Source organism: Gymnodraco acuticeps, unplaced genomic scaffold, assembly GCF_902827175.1.
Source record: "Gymnodraco acuticeps unplaced genomic scaffold, fGymAcu1.1, whole genome shotgun sequence".
Lineage (NCBI taxonomy): Eukaryota > Metazoa > Chordata > Actinopteri > Perciformes > Bathydraconidae > Gymnodraco > Gymnodraco acuticeps.
In genome coordinates, this window is record NW_022991575.1 from 1,292,537 (window position 1) to 1,306,695 (window position 14,159).

Consider the following 14,159-nt stretch of genomic DNA (forward strand, 5'->3'; position numbering starts at 1 on the left):
TTCTCTCTCTCTCTCTCTCTCTCTCTCTCTCTCTCTCTTACGTCCCTTACAATGGGAGGAAATACCTCAGTTCCTCCTCCTCACACTGGACCTTCTTGTGTTGGATGTAGATGTGTAGAGAGAGAGAGAGAGAGGAGAAGGATGGTGGGAGGGAAATATGTGAGTCATAGTTTGGGAGAGGTGGCTCTGATGTTGGAGGAGGGGCAATGAGAGAGTGAGAGCGTATATGAGTGCATCTGAGAGAGAGAGGCAGTCGGAGGCAGTGAGAACAGTGCACAGGCATTTCCTGTTTTCCCCCCGGTCCGTGGCACTGCAGGGCCGCGGGGGGGTGGGGTCTGAGGGATAGAGGTGAGAGGAGGGGCGTGTGGTAGTGGTGTCGGGGGTATAATAGGCAGGTTACAGTGAGGAATTCATGCGGTGAGCATCTGAGACTGTCATTAGGTGTGGGCTAGACCTCCAGACAGGAGCGTGGGGGGGGGGGGGACATGTTGAAGAAGCTGTGGCCTTTATCCATTCTTGCATATTCCATACACCTCTTTGATCAGTGAACGTAGAAGGAGGAGAATCTGTGATTATTATTTTTGGATTTGTGCATCAAGTTATTATATTGTTATATGTCCTTATAACTTGTCAGTATTTGAATCACCAGAGGATCCACAGATCATAAAACATATGAATTAGAGCATCCTGGTGCACAACTATTGTTGGCGTCCAATCTCAATAGGAAAAGTCAATGTGCAGCATGTGCTAATAATTTGCTAACTTCACTACAACAAACTTTTAATAGAGCCCAATGCACCCTGGACCATTTTTAATTAGTTGTGTGCTTGATCTAGCAAGTATTTAGGATTATGTCTATTTTCCAAATAAAATTGCTCTTTAATTTAGACAAAACTTGAATTTAAAAACAAGAGTCCCCATAATGTTTTAAACCTCAAAAGTAGTGATAAGGGTGCAATTTTATACAACCTGTTAATAGGTTTGATTTGTTATCCAAGCACAATTTCTATGTTCATTTTGACGACACAAGCAGAAAATGGTATGTCCTTCTTGTCTGTCTCTTCGAAAACTTAGATTCCGTGAAAGTAGATGGAGAGATCCGAAATGATGATAAGTGTTTAACTTTAGGTTTGACATTAGTCTTGAAGAGCCATTTGCATGTACATGAATCTAACTTCATGTTGTTAAATTGTTGTCCTTAGGGTCTGTGGTTCGCCAACCCGGGGGAAGCAACAGCATGCCGAGCCGGACCCACAGCTCCGTGCAGAGGACACGCTCGCTGCCCGTTCACACCTCCCCACAAACCATGGTCATGTTCCAACAATCCGGTATGAAATGAATGAAAACATGTTTAACATTTTTATTTATTGTAGTTTTTATATAGTTATATAAACTGTCTAAATATTTCCATTGCAACACCACAACTTTTTTCTTCCTTTTTCACGCTTTTAAGGGGTTTTTCCATAATATTTTCATGTTATATCAGTTCGATCATGCGTTTGAAGATTTGGATGACATCACTGACCTTAATTCTATCCGCAAGCATTAAAGTTCTCTATAGGGGCCTGTGAGACTGAACGTTGAGCGACCTGACCAAGCAAGGAGGCAGAGGCAGAGAGTTCAAATATAACCCGGTGTGGGCATTTATTACTCCTTGTGGTACATGACACAGCCTCAATCTTACTGTCTCATGTGAACACAGTCACCAGCAACAAGGATCTCACACACACTACCAGGAAACACAGACTAATCAACCAACAAGACACAGGTGAGGGGGAGGGGACAACACAGGGCACAAGGTGAACACAATCAACAACAATGAAGCTATGCAACCCGTAACGGAGGCCGAGATCCATGGGCCCAGAGATCACCTCCGTGACAGGGCTTCTGGTTGTTAAATGTATGTAAATATTCACATTAAGGCGAACCCATTTTAGTGTCCTTTCTGCAGGTTAGGGCTGACAATGTAGGTACTACACGTTTATGATTAATCATTACTTTCATTAATGGAATTGTAGTTCATTGTAGAATAGTAAATGTAATTATTGTCTCGCTTTTTTAGAGACCATTTTAAACCTCACATAACATGCCTCTTGGCTCTACATTTGTAAATGACCCCCATGACACATTGAGATTCTTTAAACCACCTTGTCCCACAACACCACTAAACAGCGAGGTGGTTTAAGATGCACTTGACCACATGTCTTTGTAGTGTAAACATAAATGCGTTTGGAAGCTGTCCGACAAAGACATAACAGGAAACTACGTCATCAAAGCGAGGAAATGACGCATGGCTTTGTTTTGTTTCTTCTGCTTTTCTCTTATTCCGTTGATTCTCAAACTGCTTATAAAATATAATAAATTAACAACATGAAGCTTACTAATATTACCCAAGACCAGAAACTCTTACTCCACGGGAACAAAGTCCAGTAATAGGACAAGCTGGGCTTCCTCCACTCATGTCACACACACACACATACACACACACACACACACACACACACACACACACACACACACACACACACACACACACACACACACACACACACGCACACACACAGCAGACATGTTCTCTTTTTAGAATGAAGAGGGAAAACATATTTTAAAAAATCAGGAGGGAGGAAGTTAGAGGGAGAGAGGAGACTGTATGTGAGAGAGGAAGAGATAGAGGCAGGCTGGAAGGGAGGGAGGAAAGAGTCGGAGGAGTCTCACAATGAGGGTCTTTGTGCAGCGAGGACACGGCTCCCTGGCCCACTTTCCTTCTCTCCCTGACTCACTCCCTGACTCACTCCCTTTCTTAACTTTCCCTCCCTCTTCCTCTCCCATCTCTCCTCCTTTGACAACTCTGCAGAGTCATGCACTCGTAGCAGTCACTCTCAACAGCTGTGTCTAGGTCAGAGAAACTGATTTGAAAGGCTAGACCCCCCCCCCCTCGCCACGACCCCCACCCTCCTCTTTGCATATATCTGCAATCAGTCTTCCTCTCTGCCAACAGATAGACTTATTAAGTGAGAGAAAACGAGGGATGAAGGAACAAGTGTGTGTGTAGGATTTTGTTGTGTGTGTTTGTGTCGCTGTTAGTCTGTGTGGACAGGGGGAGGGATGGGTGGGGCTGGGGGGTGTTGGAGGGATTTGGAGCCTATAAATAGTCCAGTGTGGACTACTGGGCCTAACTCAGCCTTTCTCTCTGGCCACAAGGGATTTTCGCTGCCCGGCGTGTGTTGAAGACTCAGCTAAGGTCTAAATGGCTGGAAGGGTTGCTAGGCTGTACTGTGGCCCAAATACAACCCCCCCCCCAACACACACATACCCTCACCTCCAACCTCAACCCAACCCTCTTAAAACAGTCTCCACCCTGTTCACAGCCGACCGAAACGATCAACTGAGAGCTAAAAGAATAAAATGAAAAAGAAAGTGGGGGCTTTGACTTTTGTGTAAAGTCTGATTTATCTCATTGCTGATATAAAGATATTAATATAGATTCTTTCATTGTATCCTAAAAATGTTGTTACTAGTTGGAAACTCTGGAAAGAATTATGTTGATATTGATGTTCAATTATTTTCTGAATGAATGAATTCAGCGAAATGTTGAAGACCAACGTCATGTGTAGAGTTGCTTGTTTTGTCTAACCGACTGGTAAAACGTATTTAAAACAGGATTGCTTTTAATACATATACTGTTGACTCATTCCTTTTTCAACTCATCCTTTTAACTCTTACCAATTTCCTTTGTCCAAATGCATTCTCTTTTCTCCCATCTATCACCATGGCTTTGCTTACATTTGTATAAAGAGTGATTTCTTACTATTGCTTCTTAAACACAACATACATTATTGTTATTTTAGACATTTCTGGCCCCAGAAATCTGCGTTGCTGCTAGTATGAATAGTTTTCATGTAAAATATTTGAAGATCATTCATCACTCCTCCAGTGATCTAAGGCCCTCAGGAGTAGGAGATGCGACTTCGCGGTGCCATAAGATTAAGAACGTATTCTTGATTTCGGTTGGGGGAAAATAATTGAGTGTACTGACTAAAACTGGATTAACACTATTCTATATATTCAGTAGTCTATAGTCTGTTCCATTGTCTTTATTAGTCATGGCATTTTTGAATATAGAAAGTAAGATCTGATCATATGAGTGACAGATAGTTACAGTGATATTTCATATAGCCATGCAATTAAGAGCAAAGAGCATCAGTTACTTTCCGTTATTTTGAGACAGTAAACTCAATCCAGTCTCAATCACTACACACAAAAGACTGCGTGATCCGGCTGTAATTGTTTGATGTAGCATGTGTCCCAGTGCTGGAGTTAGCAGTGTGGTATAATCTGATTATAGAGTCTGCACTCTGGTCGAGTAGACTTGTACCAGTGGACTGATCTGACTGTATTTATGTTGTTCTTTGCCCACTCGTCCCCTGGTGCCGTTTTAGCATTATTATGATTCTGCTTGATTTTGATGCAAGGCCTCGGATTAAGAGTGTGAGAAGTCGTTCAACATTTGTTTGCAGCTTTCACCACATGAGAAACTAGTAAACCATGAAAGCATGAACACTGCCCTGGACAGGATCAACTGCACAATAATTGACTCAATGAAGTTCCCTTTACCTGCTACTGTGACAATCATAATCAAGATATTTTGTTAGAATCATCTCTTTAGTCCGAATATACGTGAGTCACTAATACTGATGTTGCTTCATGTTTGTGTTTGCTACTACAGATCTTCAGCTTCCAGTGACAGAGCCAGACATCAACAATCGCCTTGAGTCTCTGTGTCTGAGCATGACAGAGCACGCCTTGGGAGGTAACAACGTTTTGACTCTTATTATTAATATGTTAGTTGTTCATTAGCATGTGATGCTCCCCACCTGTCACCCTCTCTCTCTCTCTTACATTACATGAGCACTATTTTGCGATCATAGAGAAATGTAGTTCTTCAATACCCAGTACATGGTCATCATATCAGTCAGGTGTCTGGTGACTGCAGACTGCAGTGTCTGTCCTTTTTGTTCCAACTGAATTATCTCAGCTGTTGAAAAGGAATCCACTTTGGTTCCAGGCTGCAGTGGCACGGTTTGATTTGAAAACTTTTTCAGTTTCAATTTCCTCATTTTGTGGCCAGGATTTGTTGTGATAGAACGGCACAGGTAGCAAACAACTGGATGAACCTTGTAGTGTTTATACCACACTGTATGTTGTGAAATGTCCGAGCTTCTGTTAGCCGATCTTACGGGCTTGTATCATACCCCGAGTTAAACTTGTAAACATGATACTTTCAGCTTCAGTTATAACATCTTTTGTAAATGCCAGCAGTTGGATCCGACCTAGACACTTCTGCGTTAACTTTTAAAACCTAAAGCAAACTATAAAGTGTCCGAACATCATATCAGTCAGTCAATTAGTGAAACATTTTAACAATAGCTCGCCTAAGTTGATCTTAAAAATACTGATGTTAATCTGACTGTCCATTCCATCATCAGCTTTAGGTCTGGAGGTGTTTCACCCATCAATCATTTCGGACATGTTGAAGCCGAAGCAAGGGCTTTGCCTTATATTATATATTTTGGTGAAGTTTGGTTCATTATTTTTGGTGAAGTTTGGTTCTGTAAGTGTATTTCAAGTGTACTATGTATTAATTTATTGAGCTGTACTTAAATCAGGTTTTAAAATGGTTTGACTGATAGAGATCATGCAATGTTATTTGTTTATTGATTGTTATGAACCTGTCTGAGGACCACAGATGGAAATGAGCTATTAGCTATAATTTGGCATATTGCATCTCTTCTCTTTGCTGAGATGAATGTTTTTGTATGCACGGTCCTTCTATAAATAAATACTACAAAAAAAAAAAAAAATGGTTCCAAAAGTCTACAAGTTTGAAATATTATGGCAATTAATTTAATTTCAGTCGGGAGTTCAGCTCCAAAGGTGAATAGAATGTGACGATCCACAGACAAAAGATGGTTGTAGCCAAGTGCCAACCTCCAGTGCTGAAAAATGAAGCCACCATCCATATGCCAAAAACTGCAGTTCCTTCAATCCCCATTCAAATTGAAATGCCACATTTTACAGCATGTTTACTGCCTGGCCTAATTCTTTAGATAATTTCCCCACTATTACAACTGTTGAGTGGGTGAATGATTGAATAACTCACCCATATAAATGATATTATTTAAGTTACTCATTGTTGCTCAGGTTGCGGTTTGTTTGACCCGAGCCACACACATAAAGAGAGACCACATCTATTATTGGTGCTCTTGGTTTATAGCAACATGGAAACCACTAGAAAACAATCTTTTCAAAGCTATGGGAATTTGAAAACCCTTAAATGGCCAACACTATGAAAATGCCTGAAAACACATAAAGAAAACCTAGATTATAGTGTAGTTGACATGGCATACATCGAGTCAGTCATTGGCTGACCTGGCTTGTGCAGAATATTCCCATACAGTGAGTTTCAGTCTGGGTTAAAGTCAGTGCCAACTCCCCCCGTCTCAGAGCTGGACTGAGGTCAGGACAGTGGGCCTCAGTGCTCGGAGCAGAGCAGTGGACAAGTGCTGCTTTGTGTGTGTGTTGGAGGAGGTTGTGTGTTTGGTGGAGAGCAGAACCAAAGAGTGTGTTTAAGTTAGGACAAACTCAGACTTTCCCCTCCTTCTAGTCTTTTGCACACCTAGCCGGCTGTGGTGAGCTTCACAAACACGACTTGGAAATGATTTGAAACACAATGTATCATGGGTACAAGAAGAAGAATGTGGATGTTTTATAACGTCCATTCTTTATTTTTCTGTGTGTGGCATCAACCCACCCTTTCAGTGTCATGATGGAATCAAATATTCTACCAGTGTGTAGCTTGATAACATTACCCTCCGAGCCACACCAGAGGCAACCTGTTGTTTTCCTCTGCACCGCTTTATCAGTATTTATACAGATGTGTTGTTCTCCCATCATGACAGTGTGGGCTCCGGACCCTCACTGTTCACCAAGTCAGAAAACGCCTCAGGCCTTCCATCACTACTATTCTTCATATCAGATGGGATTTAATAAAACAGAGCTTAATAAATAATAAATAACCTGTAGCCAAAGAGCAATGGTTAGAACGCGGTAAGAAGAAATGTACTGCAGGAAAGCAACGAACAAGACAAAGAGAGGTACTTGTATATGTAAGAAGGCTAATACATATGCAAGTACATGAGAAGTGTGGAGAAATAGGTTTCCTTGTTTGAGGAATGTTGTCTTTTAATTCCACTGCTAACAGTTCTGTCCTCATCAGGACCTAACTGTGATAACACTAACCCTACCTGAGTACGCTGATTCCGTTAACACGTCTGGCGTATAGAGTCGAGGGTCCTGATGAAGACAGAACTGTAACATTGAACAGAGGATCAGTGGTTTGGATCCCCAGACCCTGCAGTCAACACGTTGTAGTGTTTTAGGCTAGATACTTGCTCCTGTAGTCATGGTTATGGTTCTGAAGTTAAGTGGAATAAAGCATCTGCTCAACGACGTGTTAACGTTTCTTCCTCTCTCTGCTGTTCCTCTTTAGACGGTGCTGATCGCACATCAACGATATGAAGCGGAGACCTGAGCGAGAGCAGTGGGACGGCGCGGGTTCACGAGGCTCTCTCACTATGAGTCACCTCGAGGCCACCAGCCCTCCTGTCCCCTCTGCTTGTAGCCAACGGTAGAGCTCAACCAAAGGATCGGGGCGGGATCCAAGACCCCCCAGAGAGCGCCATCATCAAACGGCTAACGCTATCACATTGGCACCGTCCATCGGGGCGGAAAAAAAAACACTTCCTGCTCCGCCAGCATCTGGGTGAGGAGAGAGGACAAGCCTTGAACACGGCCTGGACAGTGTGTGAACAGCGCCCACCCCCTGACCCTGACCCCCACCCTCCGGCAGGCCAGAAGCAGTACTGCAGGCCAGCAGAAGGGAGACGCTGGCCTGCGGATCGGGGCCCGGTAACACTGAGGCCCCTTCCCTCTCCGACACCCTCGGACCCCGCTTCCCCCCCCCCCCCCCCCAGCACATCATTGACCACAGCTCGTGGCATTCTTCAAATCCATTACAGTACCTCAGAGCCAAAAACAAGACGAGCTAAGAGGAAGTTTGGGATTTCCTTGACTGTATTCGTCCTGCAAGGATGTTTGTAGAGCTCGGGAAGGTCCTCTTGCTCAGTATTTGGGGGGGGGGGGGGGCAAAACAAAATCATTTATTTGTATTGTATTTATTGTTTACATAATGATGCTACTTTCAAAGGGTACAAAAACATGTATGAATTTCAGGTATGAATCGTGACATTTTCTGTAAAGCCTTGGCTGTCTACCAGCTTTACGTCCCGAGTAGCCATCACGCTAGTTTACAACCAACGTGCTTATTCTTTATTTTAGCAGCCAAGACATGTCGGCTTGAACAAGAGAGAGACCGAGAGAGGAGGGAGAGAAAGAGGCAGGTGTGTGGAGATGAGAGGTAGGAGACAGACACAGGAAGTAGTAGAAGAGAGAGTGGAGCTGAGGTGAAACTGGAAAGGGAAGCGGATGTTTAAAGGAGGACGGCGTCAGAGGCGGGACCTCTGATCAGCCGAAGACGACCGAGGAAGGTGACGCCATGTCTAATCATGTTGTTCACGTGAGCGAGTGTCGGAGGAAGTGAGTTTGGCAGCGATCAGTTACACATTGTTTATCCACAGCCTGTACTGTATGAACTCTTTTGAATTCAGAGCCTTTGTAGGCAACAGTACATTGAAAATGTAGAGTTTTTTTTTATAAATGGGAGATTGATATTGTCAGTGGGATCTGGCTGCATGTTCAGATACTGGGTTTAGTTTGTTTTTTTAAAGCAGGGTGATATGCTTAAGCTGCATGTTACAACTAAATATCTTTTTTGGGGGGTACAGGAAGATTGTGAAATGTGGAGAAGACGACAGAGAAAACAAGAGTGCTATTTGGTTTCCACTCAGACCATGTTGCAACATGGCAGAAATCACACACTGTCAATCCATGAAGGGTAGCTTTCCCAGAGATTGTCTCATTAGTGCTTACCTCCACCTGCTGGCCGACCGCAGTCAGAGCGGCGCAGACGCCTGTGAACACGCAGGCAGATTATACACCGATCATTGATGAGCGTTATAATTAGGAAATGTTAATGCTGCAGGAAATCCTCACAGATGGCTGTGTCACATGGTCTTCTGTCTGCTCCGGGCCGCGACAGCATTTATTTTCTTTCTTTTTGAAATACTGACTCTTCTGGTTATTCTGTGTCTTAATATTTATCCTCCGTTTATTGTGTCTGATAGACAGACTTCATAAGAGCAGATTGATGGAAAATAAGCTGGTATGAAAACTCTCCAACTAAACGGTCACCATCCAGGGTCATTGATTATTATTGTTTAGTGTCCTTAGTTTGTTGCAATTCTATAATACTTCCTTTGTATCCTGCACTTGATAATGTGATCCAGAGTCGGATCACGTGGAGCAGATTGGAGGCAGAAGTGGAGCGGTAGAACCACAACAGGTGGCCATTATCCCGCCGCTTTGATTCTTTGAGTCTGACGGTGGATCTGGAGCTGAAGATGCTTTGTCTTCTCATGTCGCTCATCGCTAGAGGACCATGCCAGGGTTTGTGCATGTTATGCTCATTAACAAACCTTTTAAAACACTCTGTGTTACTATAAACTATACTTATGTTATGTGTTTCCAACCTTCAAGGTTGCACAGGAAAGAAAATCATAATGGAAATAAAAAAACACTACAGTACAATACATTCAGTGTGTGTCTAAAGAGCTAAAACATGCAGAAAGACTGATGGTGCCTGAGAGTGGATCAGCGGCTTGAAGCTGCAGTCTGGATCAGCGCGCACACACACACACACACACACACCACAGGACAGTGTATGTGTGTTAGTGGCAACAGTGCACTGCCTCAGTCGTGTGTGTTTTCTGCACCTTGAGTCTGTAGCCAATCAGAAGTGGTCTGTACGTTTGAAGATGAAGATTCCACCAAAGCATGAACTGATGTCACACCTTTCTGTCTGACGCTCTTCGCTGAGAAGCATCGGAGCCTGTTCCGATGTCACTGCCATATGAATCAGTACTTAAAGTAGATACAATTATTTATTCTTTTTTTCATAATTTTTGCAGAGGTGATACTTTTACTCATTTAGGTGTATTATTATTTAAAGTACCATATGTATTAACATGTTATGGCTGGTGACCATACGTACATCTCAAATATTAACATAGTTATTGTTGACTTTGACTGTTAACTTTTCTTTCTCGTCGTCGTTGCTGTTAAACTATAATCTTGTTTGTATCTATCAGTGTCATGTTGAGATTTGTTTTCATGTGAACTCGGAGCGTGATGCGTGTTCAGTTACCAAATTCACTTCAGAGGAACCAGAACCAGCGGGGGTGTTGTTGTAGGCTTTGGCATGCCAGGAAGTAGACTGGCCCATTGTGGTCCTGAGGTGAACAATCTAGGTTGAAATGTGTTACTTTAAAGAACGAGACATTATTCGACATATCTTAATGTCAACAAATCCTATGAAAAGACCCAATTCTAAAGATGTAGACTTTCAAAAACTTGGAGGAAACGGTGCATTTGTTGGGGACTATTTCCAGCAGCGGATGAATCTATATTTGGTGCTACTGTATGGATGGTTTGAGGCAGCAGGACATTGTATGATGGATTGACTGAAATGAACTACAGTGGTTTTGCATTGTAAGGAAGGAACATGTCAACCAGCGCAACAGTGAGGCTTATCCATCTGTGTTTGATAAGAGTGTTATAGCAGAGACGTTATATCAGGAGTTGATGCACAGTGTTGGTTTTGGTCTTTTCATAGGATTTGTTTATGTTAAAAATAGTAGAGAACATCACCAGACCTGTCCTTTACACATCATGTGTTAAAGATCAACCAACCTGCAGTCTGTAATGTCATCAAAGGGATTATTGAAACTATCGTACACTTGCAGTATTTTAATTTACTTCACCTTGCCATGTTTGAGTTATAAAGGTGTTGAAACTAAGTTTTTAGTTTAGCATAAAAACACTACTTGTTGTCTGACTGACAGCATTCATAACCTGAGTTGATGGGATGTTTGTATGCGTGCAGAGTAACATAGTAACGTTACATGTTGTGTATTTGCAGTCACAGAGCGTCTGTGTGACGGGACAGTGGAGAGTTACAGCTCTGAGGGTCATTACACACATCTCTTCCAACCAAATGCTTTATTTGTTCTAATGCGTATCAGCTCTGCTCACTGCAGTATTAACCGTTAGATATCGCCTTGATATTCCAAAAAAAACATTTAATGTACTTTAAGTTGAGACATATATGCTGTTTTGTATCTTTTACTTTTTGTCATAGGTTCTGCAGTTTTAATATGTTGATATGGGATGCCAAGATGTCTCTTTTTCCCTGTGTGTGCAGCAGCATCCATTCTGTAACTAGGTTACCGCTTGACTGCTGCTTTATTTCATTTCGTTTTATTTTATCAAAGAGCCGATGTCCTGTATTGACTGCAGGCTTACATATATATTTGACAAAAGAATATTGTATGTTTAATAATAAAAAAACTCAAAAAGACAAAAAAGTGCAGAAAAAAAGAAATGGAGAAAATTGAAAGAAAGAAATGTGTAATTTATATTTCCAAAGTGCATGCACGAGGCGGGAAGGTCATATTTAGAATAACAAACGGCAGTGCCTTTTTTTGTACTCGAGACATTCACCCCAAATGTAAATGGTTTTATATAGACTTTAAAAGCTGTTGTGTTACAGGATGAAACGGCTGTGTCGGGCCACACTCACACTGCAGCTGCACGTCCCCATTCAGACCCCCCCCCCCCCCCCCCCCCCCCCCCCCCCCCCAGTGTTATGTAGATAAAGAACAGATGAAAGTGTTAACTCATCCAAGGATTGTCTGTAAACCTGATCTACATGAACATACTGAACAAATGAAAGAGAGTTCATTTAGATTTGAGGAGACAACTTATAATAAGATGACTATTTTCTTAATTAATTTGTCATTCAGACTCAAATATTTCCTCCATTAGTGTTCATGTGACAGTACATCAATGTGGCAGCAATACTGACCATATCAAGCAGAACCTGAAACCATGAACACTGACTTATACTCTCTTATTATACTCAATTGTATTTAGATTCGCTTGGTCCTTACACGTAGACCAATCATCTAAATGAATCCTCTGAGGACACGAGTTGAGGATCTGGAGAGAATATGATCAAGTTTCATCAAAATCCAAATTGAGCTAAACTCAATAAGTGATGTCCAGTTTACTGCACTTGGTTGAAAATAAGTATTGTGAACTCTAGGCCACATTTAAAGCATCTTCATGTTTGATGTTTGCTGCTCTCAAAAGCTAAATGTGATCAAACACAAAGTTGATCTGAATGTAGCGTGGGGGGTGCAGTGTGAGCGAGGCCCGGGCGGTGATCTGGGTCTGTTGTTTTCTGTCCGCTGTAGGTACTTAATGCTGATATAAAGTTATGAATTGCTCTGGTCTGTACAAACATGTGTGAATGAGTGTGAGTGAAAACATTCAAGTGTTATTAATGTGTCTTGCTGTATCTGTGTGGCGACGTACCAGAATGCTGTGACTTGGCATGCCCCCGTTATACATAAAGAACAGTTGTAACTCCTCGTGTGTGTGTGGTGTGTGTGTGTGTGTGTGTGTGGTGTGTGTGTGTGTGTGTGTGTGTGTGGTGTGTGTGGTGTGTGTGTGTGTGTGCTGTGTGTGTGTGTGTGTTGTGTGTGTGTGTGTGTGTGTGTGTGTGTTGTGTGTGGTGTGTTGTGTGTGTTGTGTGTGTGTGTGTGTGTGTGTGTGTGTGTGTGTGTGTGTGTGTGTACTTGGCCGTTTGTAGTGTTTTAATTCAAATGAAGCACCTATTCCGCCGGTGTAGATCTGCAGGTTTGAGATGGATTTACAGCATGGAAAACAATTTAGCGCTTGATATCATACATTAAAGAACAAAGAGAAATGTCAACTGTTGGATTTCCCCTTTCACATAGAGTTATATGTTTGTGTATGTAAATGAATGCAAAGGCTACATTCCCAAAGTTCCCTCCAGAGGGAGTTTCTCTCCCACACACTCCCCCCACCCCGCCTGAAACTCCTCCATTGGACTCCTTTGTATATTTCTGTAACATAGTGACATCACTATGTTACACTCATGCTTCTATTGGCTAGTGCTCCAACACATTGTACTTGATAGGCTGAAGGGTGGCACATATTTAAGCCCTTAACCAATAACATTAGAGCTGGCACATTTACTCACACACACTTCATGTCTTAGTCTTTTATTTTCGTGCCACTATATATTTCTATTCTCGTAGGTTGTTTTTTTCCAATAGCTTTATTTATTAATTTGAATAACTTCACAAATCAAGATTTTTGCAAACAAAACATATGATTCTATGCTTTTTTTATTTTTAAGAAATCATATTTTGTCCCCCACATATTAACTAACAACCAAGAAGATCATTTTAAACATATTTTCACACACTGAAAATCGTTTAGAGCATGTAGTGAGCATAAACATGAACATTGTCCAGATGCTGACCTTAACTTTGAATCAAGACTACTTGGAGGAAAGGCGTGCACTATTCTGTGACAGTGTCTTATTGATATTTACCACTGGAGGGTGCTACAGTCGTAGTGACTGCATTGAAAAACTAGTTCATATTTATAATGCATTCTTTGTGATCCAAATGTAACACAAACCAATCACTATATTATCAGTAAGGGTGCGATACCATACACTCCTATTGTGTCTCTTCGTGTCAGTGACACATTTTTACACTATCAAACAACAGTAAAGCCTGAGCATGTTCTGTGGGTCTTTCACCTCTGGATGTCCTCAACCAGGTGACGTCAGAACAAACTATGAAGGTTTACAGTGTAGAGTGTAACACACTGAAAACCAGAGCCTCTGCTTAATGAAATACATGGATGTGATGTAACAGGTCTGAGAGCTGCTGAGTCATGCCTCTGTCAGACATCCAGACCCCGACCAGCTCACTCTGGGCTCAGGGCCAGATGAACCCTCTCATTGGCCAAGGGGCGTTAAAATAGAGCTGTGGGCCCCTCTTGTTCTTCACAACCAGTTTGGATCCTTCCATTTATGTTTAATG

General features: G+C 42.1%; 1 protein-coding gene across 1 annotated transcript in view; it reads left to right on the plus strand.

Moving 5' to 3' along the window:
- The window catches only part of samd4a (sterile alpha motif domain containing 4A), a 50,219-nt gene extending 37,551 nt beyond the window's left edge, over positions 1–12,668 (plus strand). Inside the window, 4 exon segments of the mRNA XM_034197540.1 lie at positions 1,203–1,215; positions 1,218–1,328; positions 4,727–4,810; positions 7,550–12,668. Of these exon segments, the coding sequence (XP_034053431.1) occupies positions 1,203–1,215; positions 1,218–1,328; positions 4,727–4,810; positions 7,550–7,578 (237 nt within the window). The 3' untranslated portion in view covers positions 7,579–12,668.
- The last annotated feature ends 1,491 nt before the right edge of the window (positions 12,669–14,159 follow it).